Source organism: Camelus ferus, chromosome 18 (genome assembly GCF_009834535.1).
Source record: "Camelus ferus isolate YT-003-E chromosome 18, BCGSAC_Cfer_1.0, whole genome shotgun sequence".
NCBI lineage: Eukaryota > Metazoa > Chordata > Mammalia > Artiodactyla > Camelidae > Camelus > Camelus ferus.
In genome coordinates, this window is record NC_045713.1 from 33,591,429 (window position 1) to 33,614,166 (window position 22,738).

The 22,738-nt window shown below is 49.1% G+C and overlaps 1 protein-coding gene across 1 annotated transcript in view; it reads right to left on the minus strand.

The window, feature by feature from the left end:
* Nucleotides 1–259: 259 nt before the first annotated feature.
* VPS35L (VPS35 endosomal protein sorting factor like) overlaps nt 260–22,738 on the minus strand; it is a 109,100-nt gene continuing 86,621 nt past the window's right edge. The window contains exons 27-31 of the mRNA XM_032460944.1: nt 22,518–22,657; nt 14,860–15,025; nt 7,458–7,576; nt 1,511–1,657; nt 260–826 (exon numbers count right to left, since the gene is read on the minus strand). Of these exons, the coding sequence (XP_032316835.1) occupies nt 728–826; nt 1,511–1,657; nt 7,458–7,576; nt 14,860–15,025; nt 22,518–22,657 (671 nt within the window). The 3' untranslated portion in view covers nt 260–727. The remainder of the gene's footprint in view (nt 827–1,510; nt 1,658–7,457; nt 7,577–14,859; nt 15,026–22,517; nt 22,658–22,738) is intronic.

A 22,738-nucleotide genomic window follows, 5' to 3' on the forward strand; every position in this document is an offset into this window, starting at 1 on the left:
CAACTTGCATGCATTTCCTGAGCAAGGGGTTCTAGGCTGAGTCACCACCAACAATATTAAGGCTCTTACTGACTGAAAATAAACTGCCAGTGGAAGCTCGTCAGTGGTACACAAGGATCAGATCCCCCCAGACTGGTAAGGAAGTAGACAGACTCATATGCCGTTTAGAATTACGGCTGCAAAGCAAACCAGGCAGTATGTTTAGATACACTGTCTTCTGGATGAGAGTCAGCAGTAATTAAATGAACAGTCATGAACATAACTGCTTCAGGAGGTTTATTCAGTTACAGTGTATTTTCCAGTCACGGGGAGTCTCATATTTAACCTTGCTTTTTCCTTTAATCCACTAACATATTCTGAACCCAGTCAAGAGCTGCTTTTGATAGAAAGCAAATGAGGGAGTGGGCACAGTGGCTCTTTCAGAGTGGATTGCTTTTCAGAGTTCTTTTCCCAATTAAAAAACACCTTCCAGAAGAGAAAGATGTTACTTGCATTCTTCTGTTTCTCCCTTAAGGCCAGTCTGAAGGCCACTTGTGCAAAGAAACAGGCGCTGTGCTGGGTGAACAGGATTGGCTTTGCATGCTCTGACAGTTCCCACTTCACTGTCAGAATCATCTGGGTAGAGGCCAGAGCTTAAACCAGTCTGCATGTGTATAAAAAAAAAAAAAAAAAAGAGAAAAGAAAAGCAAAACAGGTCTTTCTGGACTTGGCACCAGGGCTCCTGGGGTCAGGTCCGTGTTTGCAGAGGAAGCCTGAGGGCCAGCTCGGTCAGATGCCCCATGTCTGGCTGTTTGCTTCGCTTCTTGATGTATTCCAGGGTCTTCACCTAGGAGCGAAGAGAAAGACTCATCTCCTTTCTGTTCGTACTTCTCTATCCTTGGGGCCCAAGGCTCCAACAAACCAGCTTATGCTTTCTTAGCAGAGAAGGCAGAAGAAACCAGTTTTTAAATGAGACTCCTTAGATTACAACGTGCTCTTAAAATCACCAGGAATGACTGATGTTTCCGTATGTGTGGTTTTTATTCAGCGGGAACTAACTCTTAATACTGTCAGTCCTCCCTTGGTTCTAGGACCCCCCACTGATACCAAACTCCAAGGCTACTCAATCTCTCATATATAATGGTGTAGTATTTACATATAACCTACATACATCCTCCCGTATGTTGAAGTCACCTCTAGATTACTTACAATACCTAACACAATGTAAATGGTATGTAAACAGTCGCTGGTACATGGCAAATTCTGGATTTGCTTTTTGCAACTTTCCAGAATTGTTTTCCCCCTGAATATTTTTAATCTGCAGTTGGTTGAATCCGAGGATGTGGGACCTGCAGATATGGAAAGCCGTCTGTACTTTGTAGGGCCAGGCGCCTTTCTAGAAGGGCAGACTGGGGCCGTTTGATGTCCAGGCCCTGACGCCGTGTTGGGGCCAGCTGTGTCCGGCCTGTGGGCTTGTGTCGCTGGCCAGGATACCCGTGCCTGGGGAGGCCCCCCACCCCGAGTGCCTCACCATGGTCCTGGTGTCTGCACAGCCGTGCCTCTGGGCCAGGTGCCACAGGTTGACGGAGAGCTGGTTGAGCCTGTTGTTGCGCAGGTCCCCGTGGGCCAAGATGCTGTTGAAGAAGGAGAGGCCCAAGGCGCTCTGGCGCTTCAGGGCCTGAAACAGAAAAGGGAGGTTACTCCCGGCGCCGGGGCGCAGGCCCGGTTCAGCGTGGGCGTGGCCCTGGGTCCCAGGGCCAGCTCTACTACAGATCTTCTGGAGGGTGAGCTGCTTAGCCTCCCCGAGTCCCAGCTGCTTCGGCTGTAGGACAGTTAAGGTGACACCAGCTCACAGAGTGAAGCCCTGCTCTGTGCCTCCCACGTGGGCATCTCCCGTGGACTGGAAGCAGAAGCCAGTGATGCGCTCATGAGACTCAGCGCTCCGTGGGGTCAAGGAATGAAACTGAACCCCGCAGTGATGGGCCTTCTTGCTTTAATGCAAGTACAAGTGAAAACCGAAAGGCTGATGTGTCCTCAGGCCACCCAAAATTTCAGTCACTCTTCCCGCCCTCTGGGTGCTGGTAATGAAGACCAAAGCCAGCTCCCCATGAACAATGTTAATGGTCCCCGAGGCTTGGTGCCCATGCCCAGCTTTTGAGAACCATTCTATACTCCTAACACCAGATCTTTCCTCTCTTGCTAAATAATCTGATGTGAAAGGTACTCAAACAAGGAAAGTCTAACCAAAATGTCAAGAGTAGAACAAACCTGAACCCCAGCTTTTCATGGCAAAGACAAAAAAGGGAAAACCTCCAAAACGGTACAGGCCCAGGAGAAAGGTTACCAGCTCCCAGAGGTAAACAAAGGCACCAGGGACAGTCCAAGCCAACAGGTGAGCCTTAACAGGGGACCAGGTCAGACCACACATCTGTGTGGCCTGTGATATCCCTGCTGGGCGCTCTGGGCTGGCACTGCAGACATCAGGGCTGCCAGGAGCCTCGAGCATCTGCTTTGCTCCTTGGCAGCTAACGGGCAGGGAGCCCTTACAGAGTGCCAGGTATGATGCTCTGTGCTTCACACGACTCACTGAATCTTCACAGCAGCCCTTGGTAGGTAGGCAGGATTCTAGAGCTGTCCTCCAGGATCCCTGGCCCCTGGTTATTCAAACACTAATCCAGGTGCTGCTGTGAAGGGACTTAATTACAGGTGTAATTAAGGGTATGGACCTTAGGGAGATAATCCTGGATTAGCTGGGTGGGCCCAATCCAATCACTTGAGCCCTAAAAAGCAGAGAACTTTCTCAGGCTGGAGACAGAGGCAAGCAGCAGACGAGGAAAGATGAGGCTGAAGGGGAAACCAGAGAGACTCGAAGCATGAGAAGGACATGACCCACCAGTGCTGGCTTTCAAGATGGAAGAAGGAAGCTGAGAGCCAAGGAACCACCCATAGCCAACGGCCAGCAAGGAAACAGGGTCTCAGTCCTAAACTACAGGGAACTGAAGTCTACCGACTCACATGACCTGGGAAGTGGGTTCTTCCCAGTGCCTCCCGGTAAGAGTCAGCCGGTCAGCACCTTCATTTTGGCCTTGGGAAACCCACAGCAGAGAAACCGGCCCAACCATCACAACTTCTGACCCGCCAGACTGTAAGATCAGAAATGAGGGCTATTTTAAGTCTGTGGAGACTTAAAACCGTGACAGGAAACCAGAGCACGCCCATTTTGCAGATAAGGCACTCGAAGGTCAGAAAGCTTCAGGCACTTGCTCAGGGGCCACAGCCAGCAAATGCGGAGGGAGGATCTGAGGTCCAGCCATCCAACTCTGGAGCCCGTGCTGGCACCCACAGCCTCCCATGGCCCTCTCCAGTTTATCAGATAGACCCATGGTTAGCCATACACCCACGGTGAGCATCACATTAGGGATCCAAATTCTGAAGCGGCTAAGAGGTCTGCCCAATGCACCTGCACAGTTTCACCCAGGGAAGTAGGAATGGTGTGATGTGGTTTACATCAATACATACTTTTCCCAACCAACCTACCAACTGTCCATCATCCAACCATCCTTCCCCGTGTGGAGCCCACGGAGTAGCAGACTGTGCTAACTGCTAAGCCAACATAGCCCCTCCTCCAGTGGAGGAGGAAACAGCACAATGAGCCGCCCAGGAGCAACTTCCGATGCAGCTGGGTGAGGGTGGCTGAGTGACTGAAGAGCCTGCCTCGGCAATAGCCCGGGCCAGGTGACGTCGCAGAAGCAGCCGAGCCGACTGAACAGCACGGCCGTCAAGGAGTGGGGTCCAGCTGCCCAGTCCCAAGCCGGCGGACACGGGGAGAGAAGGTGGCACCTACCTGGCACCGACTCATTAACTGGCTAGCAACTGCCCGCTCTGGGTTCCTCTGGTCAGTGAGCTCCGTCCCAGTTGGGAGCCTGGGCAGACATCATCCAGTGGGCTCCAGCCCGTGCTGCTCGCCTTTTAAACTGGCCCTCATCTGATGCCTGGGGAACAGGAGGACCCCCTGTGTTCTGCTCAGATCTAGAGGTCCTCACTAATAGAAAATTCTCTCAAATCCAACTTGAAAAGTCTCCCCGAGAGAGGCCCTTTAACTACACTTCACTGAAGCGGGAGAGAGTTTCAGAAAGTCAAACAAGGGAGACGATAGCTCACTGGCTATTTCATTATTCTGTATCTTTTCCAGCATTTTTTCCTACAAGCTCAATTCGAATGTGTTTTAAATGCACAGCCCATTAGAGATGAAATTGTTAGAGATGGGTCTGGGGAATGAGAAAGCATGCCGCCAATGTGCAAAGATCCGGAAAACTAAGAACACATTACAAGAGGACCAAATCAGGGCCTCGAGCCCCCTCCTCACTCCAGGGAGGCTTTAAATAGAAAAGAGCTTCTTTTCATCCTTTTCCCATGAGAACTGTCATTTCCAGGAAGTTGTAAGGGTCTGGCATGGTTCCCAGCTTCACCACACCCAGACGGCTTCATAAAGCTCGTGATTAAAACAGGGCTGGCTCCTTCTCGTGGATTTAGAGGACAATTCTGGAAGCAGGGCCGCGATCAGGGCTGAGAGATGAGACACTGAGCATGGGCACCAGCACTGGGGTTTTCACAGGGCGAAGCTTTGCTCCCTACCAGGCAAAGGGAGGTCTCCCAGCACCGGGCCCTCGAGGACCCCACCCCTGAGGCCCCTGTGCCCAGTTTCACAGTGCGTTGTTAAAGTGAAAGATGATATGTTCCATTTCAGCTCCATCCACCCACCCATATTTTTCCTAATAAATGTGCATATACGGACAGACATTTTCAGTGAGTGTCCCTGGTATTTATGTGAGTTGAAATGTTCTTCGGAAACATTCCGGCCTTGCTCTTCTTTCAGAATTCTGTTTAGAGTTGTTATCACCATTAGCGCCTCCTCCCCCAAGAGAAAAAGAGGCCAATGTGAAAATAAAATTGTTCCAGATTATATGGTTCTGGGCTCTATTTTTACTGTGGGCCTGGGGGTCCCAGGCTACGGTCGTTTATGCTGTCGGCGGCCGCCCCTGAGTACACCCAGCTGCTGCATCAGAGTGAAGAAATGCACTTTCAAGCCACGTGGCACATGTTTCTTGGGCACATCTTGTCAAACACACTGCCCTGTTCTCAGAGGCCCCAGGCAAGAAGCTGGAGCCAGAGCCCACGGTTGTAAAGATGGGGGGTGGGGCTAAGAATTCTCCACAGCAGGGAGAGCAGAGGGCACGCGGTCAGTGTAACCAGTGCAAGCTGACAGTGAAGGACCCACCCCCACTATAGGGTACAGGGCTCTCTCCCGAAAGCCACCTACCGCAGAGACCAAGCTTACACGCATTCGAAAAAGGCCTTCCAGTTGGAGAAGGGGAGTTAACCTCTTCTAATACTAACCAGTTTGATAAACCAGTTCCTGAAGAAATGGGTTCTGATGCTGCCTCCTCCACCCACAGCCAGTGCCCTCTGGCACTAACTTTCCCAGAGTTCTGCAGCCCTGCACCCAGCAGGTCCCCAGGGTCAGCGGGACACGCCCACATCCTCCCTCCCTAGAGAGGGTGCTAGCAGGTACTTGGGGCCCCCAGGGCGGCAGTGGTTCTGTATTTTTCCTCTGCCTTCTGGACTGCTAACCTTAAGGCTGGACCTTCCTGCAGTGCCCCTGACCTTGGCAGAGGCCACTAGGGAATGGAGTCCAGAAAAAAATCCCACTCTCTCCAGGACTTGCTTGAATAGTCTGGGGAGAACAGGAACCCAGGACATAAATGTACGTCACGTGTGTGTGCACCCGCAGCTACAGAATATCCTTCTGGTTTTGAGTGGGGTGGGGAAGGGGATAAGGGTAACAGTGGTATTCTACACAGTCCTAGAAGTAAATAAGAACTAAATTAAAAATCCAGTTTGATCTTATTTTATCTTCAAAGGGCTTGGTGGGGTGGGAGTTATAGGAGTAAATCCTAGGAAAGAGAGACTCTGGGTTTGGGAAGGAAGTGGGCGCTGGGAAGCGGCTGGAAACCGAGCAGTCCGGAATCTGTCTTGGGTTTGGGAAAGGCAACTGGTGGGTGGGTGAGTGGCAGTCAGAGGAAACAGGAGTCTGCCAACATGAGATCAGGAACGAGCTGTCAGGTTGCCTCTTGCTCGGTGGGAATAACAAAACTGAAATGCTCAGAGCTGCAAGCAGACAGCTCGGGGTGGTGAAGAGCAAGACCCGGGGGCGAGGTGTGGGGCACGTGGCGGCAGAAAGTCCGAGACCAGCTGACCAGGGGAAGGATGCAGAGAAAGGTCAGGCACCAGCTTTAACTCCAGAGTCCCTGCCAACCTCCGCACCTTGATGACACCACAGGCATCAACCTTAACACAACGCCCGAAAGACCAACTCCGCCAAGCCTGAGACAGGGCTTCTGGGATCTGTCTGTCACCCACGTGTTTGGGCTGAAGCTACAAAAATGGAGTGACTGGGGAAGGGCATCAGGGAGTTACTGAGGTTGTACTATAATATGGAATCATACTGAAATCAATCATCCATATGGAAAATATGGAGAATATTCTATATGGATCATATGGAGAATGTGGAAAAACTGCTCTGAAAAGGCAGATGCAACATCTGATAAAAGAATATACTCTGTGGATGAAAGCACGGGCTCTAGAAGACTGCCTTGGCCATATTCCATAAGTACCACTCCAGGACTCCGTGTCCTCATCTGGAAAGTGTAGAAGGATCACTGGACAGTTGTGAGAATTAGACGAAAGTTCTCCAAGCTAGACTCACACATAATAAAGGCTGGGAAAATGTAACTTACCGTCGTGGTGGGGCAATAGCCACATGCCACTTCTTAAAAGATAACTGGCAAGGCCTTGACTAAGGAGGGCAATGCGACGGTTAAGAGTTCAGGCCGGGGCATCTGGGTGGGGACCGTGTTCTGTCATGACCAGAGGAAACCGGGGGCTCTGGAAACCTCTCTGAGCCAAGGAGAATGAACACAGCACCTACGTCCCAGGGCTGTCGTGGGTGTTAAAAGGACTGAGGTCATTATTTAGCCCACATGCCTGTATGTCAAGCTGTCCGAGGTGGGGATGCCATGGTGAGTGACAGAAGGACCCCAGAGACCCTGTCTCAGGCACAGGCAGGTCTCCAAGACCCACGCCTCGAGGTCTGGTCCCATGAAGCTTACATTCTGCGGGGGGAGGCAGGCAACTGACAAGTGAACACACCGAGCATCATAGGGACAGCACAGAGGTTTTGCAGGAGGGCGGTGGCCACGTGACATGGGGTCAGTGAGGGCCACTCTGAGGAGGCACTTGAGCTGAGACCTGAATGACGAGAAGGGCAGCAGGGGCACCAGGCAGGCAGAACACGGCGGGACCAGAGGCCCCCGGGCCCTCAATGAATGGTCTACCCAGAAGCACGAACCAATGTCCAACCACCCAGGGAAGTTGCTTTCAGGGCGAGCGACGAGGGTCGGGGAGCCAGAGGCACCTACCTCGTCCTTGGCCAGGGTCTTCAGATGCTCCAGGATCTGAGCCATCACCGTCTCACACAGCTTGTTGTTTTCAGCCAGAAACTTGGAGTCTCCCCCATAGAGGCTGTCGTTGGAGTCGACTGATGGAAGAAACCAGAGCAGTGAGATATTCCAAGCCCGAGGCCAGGGACAGGCAGCCACATGGCACGCGGTGTCAGCAGGTGGCAGGAACGCACAACAGGACATGTGGAAATGGCGAGAATTTCCCACTGGGCTTGGGGCCTCAGGGAGTCACAGGGCAAATGCCTGGCCTTCTAGACAGTCTGAGCCAGAGACCTGAGGTGGAAGTCGTGCCCCCCTGAGCCAGTAGGGGACAACAAGCTTCACAGAGACCATGAGAATAGCTGCCAATGCTGAGCAGCCGTGTACCAGGTGCTGGGCTCAGTGCTCCACATACATTACTGCAGAACCTTCATAACCAGCACACACAACGGATGATGGATGGGGAAACTGAGGCTTGGTGGCCGTCCCAGCTAGGCTCCCAAACTGGGAGGTTCGTTTCAAAGCCTAAGCTATTAAGCATAGCCCCCAGCTGCCTGCCCCATCACTCAGCCTCAAAACTCTCACAGGTGGAACATAAGGTCCCCGTGTTTTCTTGTGAACCTGAGTCCTCTCACCAAAAAGTCCCCCACTCTCTGCCTGGGCACCTCCTGTGACAGCCGCTGTCCAGAGAAAGATCAGCCTGCAAGGACAGCCTGAGTTTGACCTCCCTTCCTCCTTCCTTCCTACCGACCTTGCAGGAAGCATGACCTCCAGGTGAGGAAGGAAAGACTCTGCAGGGCGCTGCTTTGCACTCTGCTCGTTTCACTTAATAAGATGTGGCGGAGCTATTTCCGTATCAGCTGGTCCCTCCTGTGGACACATAAGTTGTTCTTTCTTTTCTTGGTCTCGTTTTCTCTTGGGGTGGGGGTGGTTGGTGGGCAGCCGAGGGCCAGGGCCAGGGCCAGGGCCAGGGCCAGGCTGCTGCAAAGTCATTGTCTGTAATAAAATTGCAACCTCCCCCTTGCAAAATCAGTTCTTTCCTTCCATACCTACATGGGCCTACACACCTTTTCTCACCAGATCCTTTTTAAACTGCTTTCACCCCAACTCTCAAACGCCGACATGCATGTGGCTGAGCACAGTCATTTCCACCTGCAGTGAACAAGCGCTCAGTTCAGTGCAGAAGCCTTGCAGCCCCCCTCAGTGCTACATGGTCAAGGAGGGGAAAGTGCAGTGGTCTTTGAAATTTCTGACCCGAGGTCTAAAATTTGGCCACAGTCCCAGGTGCCGTGACATCTGATAAGCCAGAGGCCATGCAGGTGCCTCGGGAGGGTGTGGCGGTGCTTACACGGCCACATGCACACAGTGCTAATCCAGTTCATGGTTTAGAGGCATCTTCAATAAACCGAGTCAGCTTAGCTCATCTGCTGGAATGTAATTTGCTGTGCTCTTCTTGGTCCGACTCATCACCACCCCTAGCTAAGGAACAAGCGAAGAAGATCCTGTCTCTCAGGCATACACGATTCAAAAGCGATTTATGAGGTCACAGTTGTGTGATGCAAACAAGAGGTGACACAGGTGGGGGACACGTGGCACTCGGCTGAGCTTGCAGATGGGAGAGGTGGAGCGTGAGGGCCACAGTGGACGGCCCCATCAGGATCAGAGTCACGAGCTGTCTGTTGGGGCCGCACAGACTATTCACGGGACTGCTGGCAACAAGCTACAGAACCAGGGACCACGTGTAACAGAACAGGCAACGGCCATAAAGACGAGAAAAGCCAGGTACGACGTGCAGGGATGGCTTCGAAGCTTTAAAGAGAGTGACCCTACTGGGGTCACTTGTAGAAAAATGGGCAATTATATCAATAGTCAATGCATCCAAAATACATCTAAATGCCCTATAATTCTATGAAAAAAAATTCAACTTCACCAGTAATCAAAGTACAGAAAACTAAAACCACAGAATTTTTTTTAAAAAACATCACCTGTCAGACTAACAAAGGTGAGAAAGAATAATACCTAGTTTTGATGTAGGTCTGGGAAAGCTACTGGTGGGAACGTAAGAGTTTGCAAATAGGTAAGGAATGTCCAGGAGCCACTTGGCACCCATTAGGACAGCTGTTACTAAAAACAACAACAAAACAAAAGGAGGGTGAGACGTGCTGATGAAGACGTGGAGACGCTGGGAACCTCTCGCTTTGCAGGTGGGGATGTAAAAGGGTACAGCTGCTGTGGAAAAGTTTAGTGGTTCCTCAAAGAGTTAAACAGAACTGTCCTATGATCCAGCAACTCCAATGATGCATATGCCCAAGGAAGTAAAAGCAGAGACTCAAACAGATAACTGTACACGAATGTTCAAGCAGCATTATACACAACAGCCAAAAGGCAGAAAGAACCCAAGTTTGTTCACTGATGGATGGACGGACAAGCACAATGTGGTTTATCCACACAACGGGTAACCATGGAAAGGAGTGAAATTCTGATATGCGTTACAACACAGATGAATCCTGAAAGCATTAGGACCAGTGAGATGTGCCAGGCACAGAAGGACCAAGACGGTGTGAGTCCACTTACGTGAGGTACCTAGAAGAGGCAAATTCACAAAGACAGGAAGTAGAACAGGGGTCACCAGAGGCTAAGGGGGAGGGTGAATGAGAAGTTATTGTTTATCGGGTACAGAGCTTGTTTGGGATGATGAAAAAATTCTGGAAATGGATAATGGTGATGGTTGCATAACACTGCAAATATACTCAATAAAACTGAATTGTGCATTTAAAAATAGTTAAAATGGTAAATTTTATGCTATATATATTTTAAAACTATTTCTATTTTACTCAGAAAAAAAAAGTTTTAGTACAGAGAAAGCCTTTGATAGGTCTTTGACTGGGGAAAACCACTCCCAAGGGATTTAGCCTAAGAAAATCACTCCACAGGTGTACAAAGATGCATGTATGTGATGTTCACTGTTTCATTATAAAGAGCAATGTTCACTATATGTTCAGTGTACGTTCATTATAAATGTTGTATATACTGGTGAGAGGAGAAGCAATATAAATGTCTACCAAGAGTCTTGATTAAATGCTCCGTGGCATTAGCATTAAATAAAATATCACGAAGACAATAAAAGTATATGATCTACAGCTGTTAACTACCACATGCTACACTGTACTGTTGCTCCAATACACTGTTACTAAAAGATATTTACAATATACTATTAATAAAAAATAACAAAACAGTATACATAGGAAAGCCCCATATATACAGCACACAGATATATATCTACATGTATTTCCTAAGTGATAACGTCCTAAGAACCAATTTTTTCAATTTGAAAAACTATATGTTATTATTTTGCATATTTCCTGCAATCTGCCTTGAACCTTTCGGGGAATGGGACAGGTATAACCATACAGTGATTAGTTAATTGATAAAACAATTAACTATTATAATGAGTATTTTAATTACTAACTTCAGAGATACTTCATGGATATTTCTGATTGCTCTTTAAAGAATAACAACTCCTCCATTTATCCTAGCTTTTTAGTCTAAAAAAGGTGAAGGCTGCAGAAAAGTGGGGAAAACAGTACACTGAACACCTGCCTATCGCTCACCCAGCGTCCCCAGTTGATACCATTCTGCCCCTTCTGTGCAAGCTCTCTGACTTGCTATCTCCACAACACTCTCACACACAGACAGATAAACACTTTTTTTTTTTTTTTTTTTTGGCTGAACCATTTGTAAGCAGGTTGTGGACTTATCGCCCGAGAAGGAGAACAACTGGTCTCCTCGCCCCCCAGCATCTGTCTGCAGGAAACCTCTCCTCCAGGCCTGAGCTGCCTGTTCACGGGGACTCTCCGGGGGAGCACTCTCCCGGGCCGCCGGTGCCTCTGCGGCGGTTCCCATGACACAGGCTGGGGGTGGGCTGCCGGGGCCACAGGCATCCGGCCCAGGATTCCTGAGACGGCTCTGGCTCTGGCTGCTGTGTCTCAACTGCTGTCCGTGATGCGGAGGATGGCAGTGACTCTTGTAAGAAGAGAAAGAATCTGATTCAGCCATTCACCAGCATCTGCTTTTGCAGGCTGATAAAACTGCAGCTGGTGAAGGAACGTGTCAGTCCACCGCTGAGGACGAGGGCAGTTGCTGACATAAACCCCAGGCTCACTCTGAGCTGGAATCTACTCTTTCAGACCAGCCCAGCAGCAGTAGAGAAGAGAGAAGGTCTAGGACCGCCTTGGCCAGCCACCCAAGCTCAGGCTTCCTGCCCAGGGGGGCCAGAGGTGTGTTCACAGCAGGCTGCTCACCTGCAGGCGTGCGTGGACACGCAACACACATACCCATGCACACCCACACGCATGCGCACAAACCCTACTGAACGAGGGCCTGCTCTGTGCCAGGGTCCAGGAGCTGGCGACCTGGTGGGGAACAGGCCAGCCTGGTCCTGCCTTCATGGAGCTCACAGCCCATAAGGAGGTGCAGGTGGACAAACAGGCAGTTACAACAGCGCGTGCTGAACATCGGGAGAGGGCGGCACAGGGTCACAAGATCCTCAAATCTAGGCGCAGGATGGAATTCAGGAATTAGGGAGAGCTAGCCTGGGCCCTGAAGGTTGAACTCATCAGAGAAAGTGTAAAAGGGGGTCAGGAGCGGGGAAGGGAGTTTTCATGCTAACGCTTGGTGACAAGGGCGGAAGGCAGGGAGGGAGGGTGGAAAGGGTGAATTTGAGAGTTAGAAGTAATGGGTCAGGCCAGAGTGCAGAGTGGGCCTGAGAGTCCAGACGGGGGCCCACAAGGGGGAGGAATAAGATCCCTGGCAAACGGCCACTAAAAACAGCCCAGGATCTGTGCATCTGTCTGGCCCTGAGGTCAGTACCCCAAATGCTTCAAGGGCCTGGCAAGCGCGTGGAGGAGGGAAGGCGCTACGGTGGCTTCCCACAGGCCCCCGGGGCAGTACTCCTCCAACGAGGCACCTAGCTGCACAGGAAATACATAAACATTCCGTGTCAGGAATAGCTCCCCTTCCACATCAAGCACGCTCTCTCGCGTGCGTGCACACAAGCGCTGCAGCTACTGCTCCGGGAAATCTCAGAATGTCCTCTTCTTATTCATCTGGAAGGAAAACAGCCGAGGCATCCTTCATCAATGAAAAAAAAAATCTGACCCCAGTTTTTCAAAAGTTCAAACCTGTGTCAACACTGTCTAAAAGGCTGCCTAGAATGAGACAGGATGAGAAAATGAAGCCCCACCCCCGCCCCCTGACTCTCTCCTACTGAGACAACTGTCAGGTCACAATTGTGCATCCAGAGTAAACACAGCTGGGCCAAGAAGGCAGCAAAGAAAACCCACCCTCCTGTTTTCATCTCTAAAAGCTAGAAAACAAGTCTCTGCCTGTCAAACATAGCCGCCCTCCCTGCGCTCGTGCTCTGGCTCCTACAGTCCACCCTGCTGTGCTGTGTAGACAGAGGATTCAGTGAATCCACTTAAGGCAGAGAAGAGTGAGGAGCGGGCTCGCTCCGGGTACAGGGTTCTAGGGTTTACAGACCCACTGCCACGCCAGTGTCTGGTCCTCAGAAGTTTCTCTACTGTTCTGAGCCCTCCGTGTGCCCTTCACAAAAGAGGAAATAAGAGGCCCACAAATATAGGAAAAGGACCTGAACTTCATTAGCTGCCAGAGAAATGAACAAGGCTGGCCACGTCAAGGGAACAAGTGCGCCTGGCGGGAGTGTCAAGGGGTGTAAGTATTGTGGAAAACTGAGGCAGTATCTACCGGAGCTGAACACAGCAAATCCCACAAGCTGGCACTTCCACAGTCACGTCCTTGACAGAAGTGCATCCTGAGAGTTACATATTCAGGGATGTTCACAGCAGCACTACTCCTAACAGCCCAGAGCTGTTCATCCATAGGGAAATGAACAAATTCCATCTCATTCATACAGAGGAATACTATACAGCAATGCAAAAGGATGAACTGCAGCTACACAGGACACAGAAGAATCTCACAGACATAACACTGAGTGAAAGAAGGCAGACACCACAGAACGCTTGCTAAACGAGTCCATTTACATAAAAATCAAAACCTGACAGACTGATTTGTAATGCTGGAAGTCAGGAGAGCAGTGTAGCTTTACAGAGGAAAAGTGGTGGTGCTGACTGGGTGGGGGCATGCAGGGGACTTCCAGGCGACTAGTAATGCTTGATTTCCTGACCTGGGTGGTGGTTACCAGGGTGTGTGCACTGTGTGATAATTCACTGAGCTTTATGGTTTATTGTGTATGTGTAACATGATTTACTTTAATTAAAACACTGTCACTTTGTAGTCAAGGAGGCAGCATAACACGCATCCCACAGGGAACTGCACTTCCAGCACTAACTGGCCATGAGCCCTTGAAACCGTGTGGCTGGTAAAACCACACTGTCCTTCTGAGTCTCCCCTTGCTCATATGTAAGACGGGGACACGGATGCCTGTGCTCCTCATAATGCTGTCAGGATTAGAGGACAAAGAGGCCCATGGAGTCTGGCACGCAGGGGGGGCTCAGACTGTGGGAGCCCCTAGCATCACTGACATCAACCAGCCTCCCTACATCACATCTTTAAGTAATATCAGCCCCCGAATCCCAGCCGGAGGAAGCCTCTGAGGGGTAGGACAGAAGGCCATCCTTAGAACTGCACATCTGTTCCCTGGAGTGTCCAGGTGTAGAGACAGTTGCTTAAACCCTGCAGTACATTTCCTGGCCAAAGCACTTTGAACCATAGGGCCATTTTTCAGAAACCAAACATGGGAAGTGAGGGTCTGACAAGCAGGAAGATGCTTCGGCCCAGGGGGCAGAGGTCTGGGACTGGGGCTGTCCTGTGTTACGTCGAAGACATGAGGAGGCGGCTCCCAAACCTGTAGCAGCAAGTTCAAATTGGCTGGTTGCACGTAGCGGAGCAAGGCCGCCTTCCCCCTCCAAGCACCCGATCTCAGGGTCCGGGCCGGGACCCACCTGAGACCGGTCAGGCACTGGCCTGGCATGAAGCTCCTGCATGTGCACATTTAACCACCATTCTAGGCTATCCTGTAGCACACCGAAGACAGCACCGATCCAAAAGCGCCTATCTCCCAAAATGATCCTGGATGCTTGTTAAAGATACAACTGTTGAAGATACAAAGTCTCAGGCCTCTTCCTGGGGATTCTCATTTAGAAGGGACAGGTGGGGCCCGGGAATCTGTATTCTTAAGAGTTGCCCCAGGTAATTCTTAAATTGGGCAAATTTATCAACACCCTGCACTAGAAGTTCATGGTAGGTAACACACAAGGGGATTCAATAAAAGAAAAAATGAGAACACTGCACTTGACATTCAGGAAATTCAAGCACAGTGCAGTCTGGCCGGGGACCCGGCTACCTTTGTCTATGTGGTAGAGGTAGGTCTCCTGGCTCATGGCGGAAAGCAGGTGCAGGACGCAGGTGTAGATGCGGATTTTATCATCACTACTGTCATCCCAGGTGTAGTCCTGGATCACGTTGAGCAGCTCTCGAACAAGAAACAGGACCCCGTGTTCAGGATGATCCTAGTGGAGAACCAAAAAAGGATAAATAATCCCACATACGAAGCAGGAGGTAACAAAATCAAGACAGAAACCCAGGTCCCCTCTCTTCAGCAGCTGTAGCGAAATTAGTGGAGTGTCACCTCTGGCTGAACAACACAGAGAAAAATGACAAAATGTCGTTAACCCCGCTAAGCAACACGCTCCGGTCGGGGGAGACAAGCTTTGAGAGCTTTGGGTCTGAGGAAAGAAAGCAAAGTTACCTGTCAGCTGAATGGCCTGTTTCCAAAATTACAGCCTTCCTCTTATGTGCATAACAGTAAAAAGCCTCGTTCCTCCAACCACAAAAGCTAGATTGCAGGCCTCACAGCAGGTGGCACAGCAGAAAGCCGCCCACCGCGGGCAAACCCCCAAATGACCACTGTCACCGCCAAAGGCACTGGCTTTCAAACACAGCCTCCCTCTTTAGGGTGTTCAACAACGTGAACAGCTAAACCGAGGATCCTCTCCTGGGAAAGGAAGAACCCAGGAGACAGTCCCACACAGAGCTTGTAAGAGTTCTCAGATGCTAAACTGAATCAGTGCTGGAAGCAAAAGAGTCAGCAGCTTCAATTCAGCCCCAGAAAGGTACACGGGATTATGCTGCTCCTCTGCTTAACACCCTCCAAAGACTTCTCTTCCCGTGGAGAATAAATGCCCGGCTCCTGCTGCCATCGCCGCAGCAGGTGCGTCCTGCCCCTCACTCAGTCTAGCGCCACCTTTAAGGCCCCCAGGACCAGTTAGACTGCTCAGGGTCCTGGCCGGACACAGACGGCACACTCTAAAGGGTTAAGCAGTTGAATGAAGGATTATCAGAGGGAAGGGAAATAGTGAGGAAAGATGAGGCACCCAGGGCCTGGCAACAGAGAGAAGCCGCTACCATCCTCGGGCTGAAAGCGGGCGGTGGGGAGAGGAGTTACTGGAACATGCACAGGCTGGAGGAGGCCGCCTGGCAGCAGCCATGGTCTTGAATGAAGAACAAAGCCACTGCCAAACTATGGCAGCAAGCCCTGGGGGACAAATTCCCCAATGACCTCGTTCTCCTCCTGCCCTCCAACCCACTGTCAGTACCTCCCACTGGCTGAACCAGTTGGAAACCGGACAGAAGGAAGCCCCAAGGACGCGCTCTCCAGATGCCAGACTCCCACACAGATCAGACGGAAGGGCCGAGGATGCTCTGGGAGGCAGCTGACATGCTAAGAGTGCTCCGGCCTCCTGGCCCAACTGTTCCCCCAACTGGAATCTTGATCTTCAAGACTTGGGCCTCCAGATGTCATCTGACTGTCAGCAATTCACAAGGCCCTCCCGATCATCCATTCAGAGCCCCTCACCCGCCCTTGGTCTCTATGTCAAGTCATCTGTCTCATGTTTTCAGAGCAGTTCTCACCATCTGAAACGACCTTATTTATTCCTTTAGCGAACCATCCAACAGTATCTCTTGGATCATCTTTTTTTCATCCTAGCCTATAACCTCCAGAAGGACAAGTACTTTATCTGTTGTGTTGTCCAATAATACACTGCCAGGACTGCCTGGGGGACACACTGGTTCCTGGGACAGTGCTGGGTATACAGCAGGCACCTGGTAGGTAAATAATGTTGAACAGACTACATTTTTTGAGCACCTCCCATGTGCCAGGCACTGAGGTGGCTATAAAACAAATGACAACAGTAACTTTTATGGTAGCTATGAAAGCTACTATAGGTTTTCTACTTTCCAGGAAGATACTTTTATGACACTCCCCCTCCGTATTTCACAGATGGGAAATGAGCCACACTACTGGTGCACAGGGGAACCAGGATTTGAGCTCTGGCAATCTGGCTCCAGGATGGACATTCCTAACTGCTGATACTCTATTTACACTGCCTCTCCTCTCTACAGATGAATGAGGCATGCCTCGGACTTGATGCGGCTGGCTAGCTGGGAGAAGGTACACACAGAGGCTGCTATTCGGGATTCAGGCATGGAGTATGAGAAGCTCTAACCGAGGCAGGTGGGAGTTAACAGCTATGTAATCCCATGTGTGGATAAACAGCAGCGATACCCTCAATGGGTAAGAATGAGGGTGGAGGGGTGCGAAGTGTATTGTACAGCTGTTAACATCTCCAGGAGTTGCTGCTAGGACACTGGCACGAAAAGGGCACGTGATGATCTGAAGTCTGAATACCTCTAACTCTACACATGCAAACTGCCCACGCCGTGGTCTGCCTCCCGTTTCCAGAGTCAGTCTCAGCTGGCAACGTCCTACTGCCTTTCTTTGCTAACAGCTGTTTCTAACTAGGCTATTTCGTTCTGCTATGTGGATGCTCAAAATATATTTTATTTCAGGATCTGCCTTGGAAAGCGACAACAATCTGAATGTTCCAGTAACTTAATTTCAACACAAACTGCCATAACTATCGTGAGAGAGCATTCAACACAGCTTCAAAAAGGTGGAGGAAGGGGTAACGCAGACATGAAGGCTTGTAGCAAGCCATTTCCGTGAGCTTTTGTTCACGACCGAAGAGACCAAGAGATTATTTCCAACCTTCTCTACAAGGAAAAAATTCTCCACATGATATCCACGCTTCAGTGGTTGTTAACATTTTCAAAAAAAAAAAAAGAAAATTGTACTTTGATGGCTCAGTGCCAGCAACTGAAGCAAGGCAAACACAGATTTTTTTTTTTTTTTAAGAAGGAAAAAAGATCCTGGGTTCAGCTGGCAATCCAAGCGGGAAAAGGTTCCCCTGGGGTCTCCCTTACAGCAAACAAATGCTTCCAAGGGGGCTCCCAAGGGGGCTCCCAAGGGGCACCTGGGAAAGACTCAAATCTCTCTCTCTCAGCTGGATGAAAAGGAGGCTTGGCTTCCATCATTCACAACATCCCTTTGGGTCCTTGGTTGGCGGGAATCTTTCCATTCAATGTCACTCCTTGGGAGAAGGAATCCCCTAGAAATGACTAACTTCCCAGAGAGCTGAGAGAGGCAGTGAAGGCAGCGCTGAGCACACACATCCTGACTTGGAACTCTCTTTCCTGGACACTTAGACTAGCTGGCGACCCTGGGCAGGTCACTTCACCTCCCTGTGCCAGGGTCTGCTTCTGTGAAATGAGGATAATAGCAGGCTTGTTTGGAGTGAATATTTGTGAACTGCTGGCTGGCTCACTGTAAGAGGTATATAAGCATGTTGAATAAATATTAAAGTCCTTTAGAAAAGGAGCCAGATATATAAAGATAGATTTTTTAAAAGTTTCTTCTGTATAGCACATGGAACTATGTTCAATACTTGTAATCACCTTTAATGAAAAAAAAAATGAAAACGAATATATGTATGTATATGCATGGCTGGGACATTATGCTGTTCACCAGAAACTGACACATTGTAACTGACTGTACTTCAATTTTAAAAAACAGAAAAAAAAGAAAGGAAGGAAGGAAGGGAGGGAGGGAGAGAGGGAGAGAAGGAGCCAGAAATCAGCAGGGCTGGGAGGAAGGGCACGAAAGGAAAGAGGGGCACTGGGGGGATGTGGAGGGGATGGGAGGGCGGGAGACATCACCATGGAGACGTGAGGCTGTCGGTAAGTCTATAGAGCTCCCTGGCCTCGCTGGCAGCCCTAGTGCCTGTCCCTCTAGCCTCTTAGGTGCTCCTCACCATGGCTCTCTTCCAGGCCCTCCAGTGCTCTTGGGTGACCCCTCCCACCTCAAGGCCTTTACCCACGCTGTTCCCTCTGCCCAGAACTCCCCCTCCTTCCTCCTCTGCACTTAGCGATCAGCTCAAGACTCACATTCTCAGGGAATTTCCCTAACCCACTTCCCTTCAAATTTGAGATTTTTCAGAGGTCCCTGCAGTTCTTTGTGACACTTGATACAACTGCAGTTAAGTACGTATTTGCTTAGTGTCTGTCTTCTTGAGTGGGTCCACATTTCTCTTGTTCATTCCTCCATTCCCAGATCAAAGAATATTTGCAGAGTAGACAGAATGAATGAAGCTTAGCACCTGGACATCATGTTATGCTGATGGCTGGGCCTTTCACGAAGATAAGCAGTAGAGAAGACATTTCCCTGCTGTGTCCTGATGATTCGTGCCAGAAAACTGACGGTAATAACATTTCCATTGCCTACAAATTTCAACTGAATCAAAACTAGGCCTCCGAAGTGGCAACACTGAACTTGTTCAATTATTCTATTTTTTTGTCCTATCAAATGTTAAAAGAAACGCATTAGTTCAATTATATAGAGAAGACTGGTCTGCAGTCTACCAAGAGGCTGACCACTACTAACACCAAAGCAGAATGCTTCAGAATGCTCCAAAAGTGACACTGCTTGCTGAGGAGAGAGGGCTGTCCTGGGGGAATGTTTACTTCTGCATTTGTAAGTAAGAATAAAGTAGGTCAGGTATTTTATTTGGTCTAAAATGACTTCAATTTTTTCCTAAATAAAATGAATCAAAGCTTTTCAAACCCGTTCTTTAAAAAGCCTTGTACAAGCACTGTTGGTGGGAACGCAACATGGTACAGCCACTATAGAAGACAGTACGGAGGTTCCCCAAGAAATTAAAAATGGAACTACCGTATGATCCAGCAATCCTTCCTCCAGGTATTTATCCAAAATAGTTGAAATCAGGATCTCAAAGAGAGATTAGTACTCTCACACTCATTGTAGGACTGTCACCACAGATGAGATGTGGAAGCAACCTAAATGTTTACTGATAGATACATGGATAAAGAAAATATGGTATACGTGTACAGTGGAATACTACTCAGCCTTTAAAAAGGAAGGAAATGCTATCATACACGACAGCACTGGATGAACCTTGAGGATATTATGCTGAGTGAAGTCAGCCAGTCATAGAAAGACAAATATTGTATGATTCCACTTTTATAGGGCATCTAAAATAGTCATGTTCATAGAACCAAAGACCAGAATTCAAGCCCAGGAGGAGGAGGAAATGGGGAGTCACTAAATCAACGAGCTTCACATTTTAATTAAGCAAGATGAGTAACCCTAGAGATGTGCTGTACAATATTGTGCCTCGAGTCAACAATATGGTATGGTACACTTAAAGCTATGTTAAGAGGGTAAATTATGTTAAATGTCCTTACAACAATAAAATCAAATTTAAAGAAATAAAAACAAGCTGTGACACGAAAGGTACAATGTGAACCACGCAGAAATGGGACTTGGGAGTTGTCTCATGCTTAACCTCCTTGAAGGAGATGTGGTTCCTGTAAGGACCACCCCCTGGCCTCTGAGCTCATTCAGCGCTCAGCCTTGGCTATTAAGGCTGAATGTCGACGGGCATCCGCAAAGCCAGCCAGTACTTACTACGCTGCATCCTGTAGGAGGAAAGCAGGGCTGTTAAATCTCAACAACCTTAAGCAGATAAAGCCCACTGCAAATGTTTCAGGCACAGACTGTGCAGGACAGGCGCTGGAGGACTTCCCAGCTCTGCTGCTTACCAGCTGCATGACCCCAGGAGGGCCGCATGGCCTCTCCGCCTCCAGGTTTCCTTAAGTGGAAAAGGCACGATGACTCCTACCCTGCAGGGCTTGGGGGAGTTTTCACAGAGACTGAGTGCTGACGGAGGGGGTCAGCCTGGCACAGGGCACCCAGCCAAGAGTCACAAACTGTGGCTACTCTTCATCTCATTAAGAGTAAATCCTGGCAGAAACCTGAGCAATGATACGAGGAAGAATCAAGTCTGTTGAGACCAGGGGTGTTCCCCTGAATGCCTAAGGGGCCAGGTAGGCAAAAGAAGCAGATTTAGTGGGTCTGGAGGTGTCCAGGAGACCTGGGGAGGGTGCACATGCCCCCCCAGAACTTGGCAGCTGCCTTCCAGCTGTAGCCAACTGGCCGGATTGGGGAACACAGGCCCCACATGGCAGGACATAATTTTTCACAAGGAACTGAAAAATCTGGGTTTTTCTGTGATCCACCAATTTTTACATGTTGGTAATTCGTTCCAAATGTTTTCCATCATGATGTGACCAACATGTGTATCTCCGGGCTAGATTCCAACCACTGGTCATCAGTTTGTAACCCCAGGGACAGAGCTTCTGGTTCACAAAACACTTTCCTATCATTTCAGTCAACCTCACAACAGCCCTGCAAAGGTATACATTTGGATGGAATTTTAGAAAGGTGACAACTGAGGCTCTGAGGAGCTACAAAACTTTCTCAAGGCCACAAGGCTGTTGAGTCATTGGGTCAGGACTGAATACAAGTTTCTGACTCCACACACAAAGTTTCAATGATTTTTAACAGAGAAAACCCTGCATGCAGAATGAAAATGCATCTAATTAATCAATGAACAATGGCATTGATCAATTTCCTCACTAGAAACCTTGATTTTGCCACTTGACAAATAACTAGGATATATCCAAAAGAGAGAGAAATTGATTATAAAGTACTAAGAAGAAGATATGAAAACAATGAGAGAAGCATCCTCGATTTCATCCCAGCCTCCTGACCATCCCTGCCTCTCTCAAGCGAACTTGGGATCTGAACTTGGAAAGCTGGGAGCCAAGTCCCTTTCTGTTTTCTCAGCTTCACCCAGATATGATTCACACACCCAAGAATTCACCCATTCAAAATGCAAATTCATTGTTTGTTCATATATTCACAAAAGTGTGCAATCACCCCATTAGGACATTTTTATCACCCCAAAAAAGGAACCCCGTACGTATGGGAGCTGAGGTTCTTTCATGCCCTGAGTCCAGAGGAATGTTTCTCAAAATGTGATCCTAGGACCACCTACACCTGCCTTGATGAGAGAGCTTTCAAAAATGCTGATTCAGAGGCCAAACCCACCTACTGAGCAAGACTCTTGGTAAAGGACTGGGGGCTGTAGCAAGACTATTTTAAAGTACATCCCCAAATTCCTATGTTTATTTGGCTCCAGCAGGAGCCAATCTGTTTTGTGCCTGGACCTTGTCACAGCCTGGTGAAACCTATGGGTGACTCAGAATACTATTTTTAATATAGAAAATAAAATACTTAAGACTTCAACTTTCACTGTCTTGCTGTGGTTTCCGGTACTTGCCATCAAAAGAACATCACCACCTTTTTAGTGTTTACAACATGCTAAGGCACTGTTCTAACCACGTATGTATATCTGCCTACTTAATATTCACTTACAGCAACCTAGAGATGTAGATACTATTATTCCCATTTTATAGATGAGGAAACTGCAGCCCGGTAATGTTACTCAATTGCCTAAGACTACAGAGCTGGGAGGAAGGGGAGCTGGGATTCCACCCTAAACATCTTGGTCCGGAGGCCTAAGCCGTTAACCACTAAATGACACTCCTTTGGCCATATAGAGAGCCTCGACTAATACATCCTGGAAACAAAATGAATGGAAAACACATTGAGAAATTCAAACAACTGACTAGAAAACCAACACAGATATGGACAGAACGTCCTCACACTTTTAGGGCTAAGAATGTACATAAAACAGGTCAGAGAAAGACATCACCTCCACGTCTTCTGGGGAAACGTACCGGAACTATTAATAAAGTAGAAAAGAAATTGCAGAGGAATTCCAGAAGGAATGATTCTGAGGGCCGCATCTTCCCATCAATGTTAATCATCTTTGGAACTTCTGGAACAAGGCTTATGGCGGCTTTGAAAAAGGCATCAGCTGCAAGACAGAAGGGAGGTCCATGTATGAGAACTCAGAAGAAGTCAGGGTCAGCTTTCTCCTTCCCACGGCCCGGGAGCC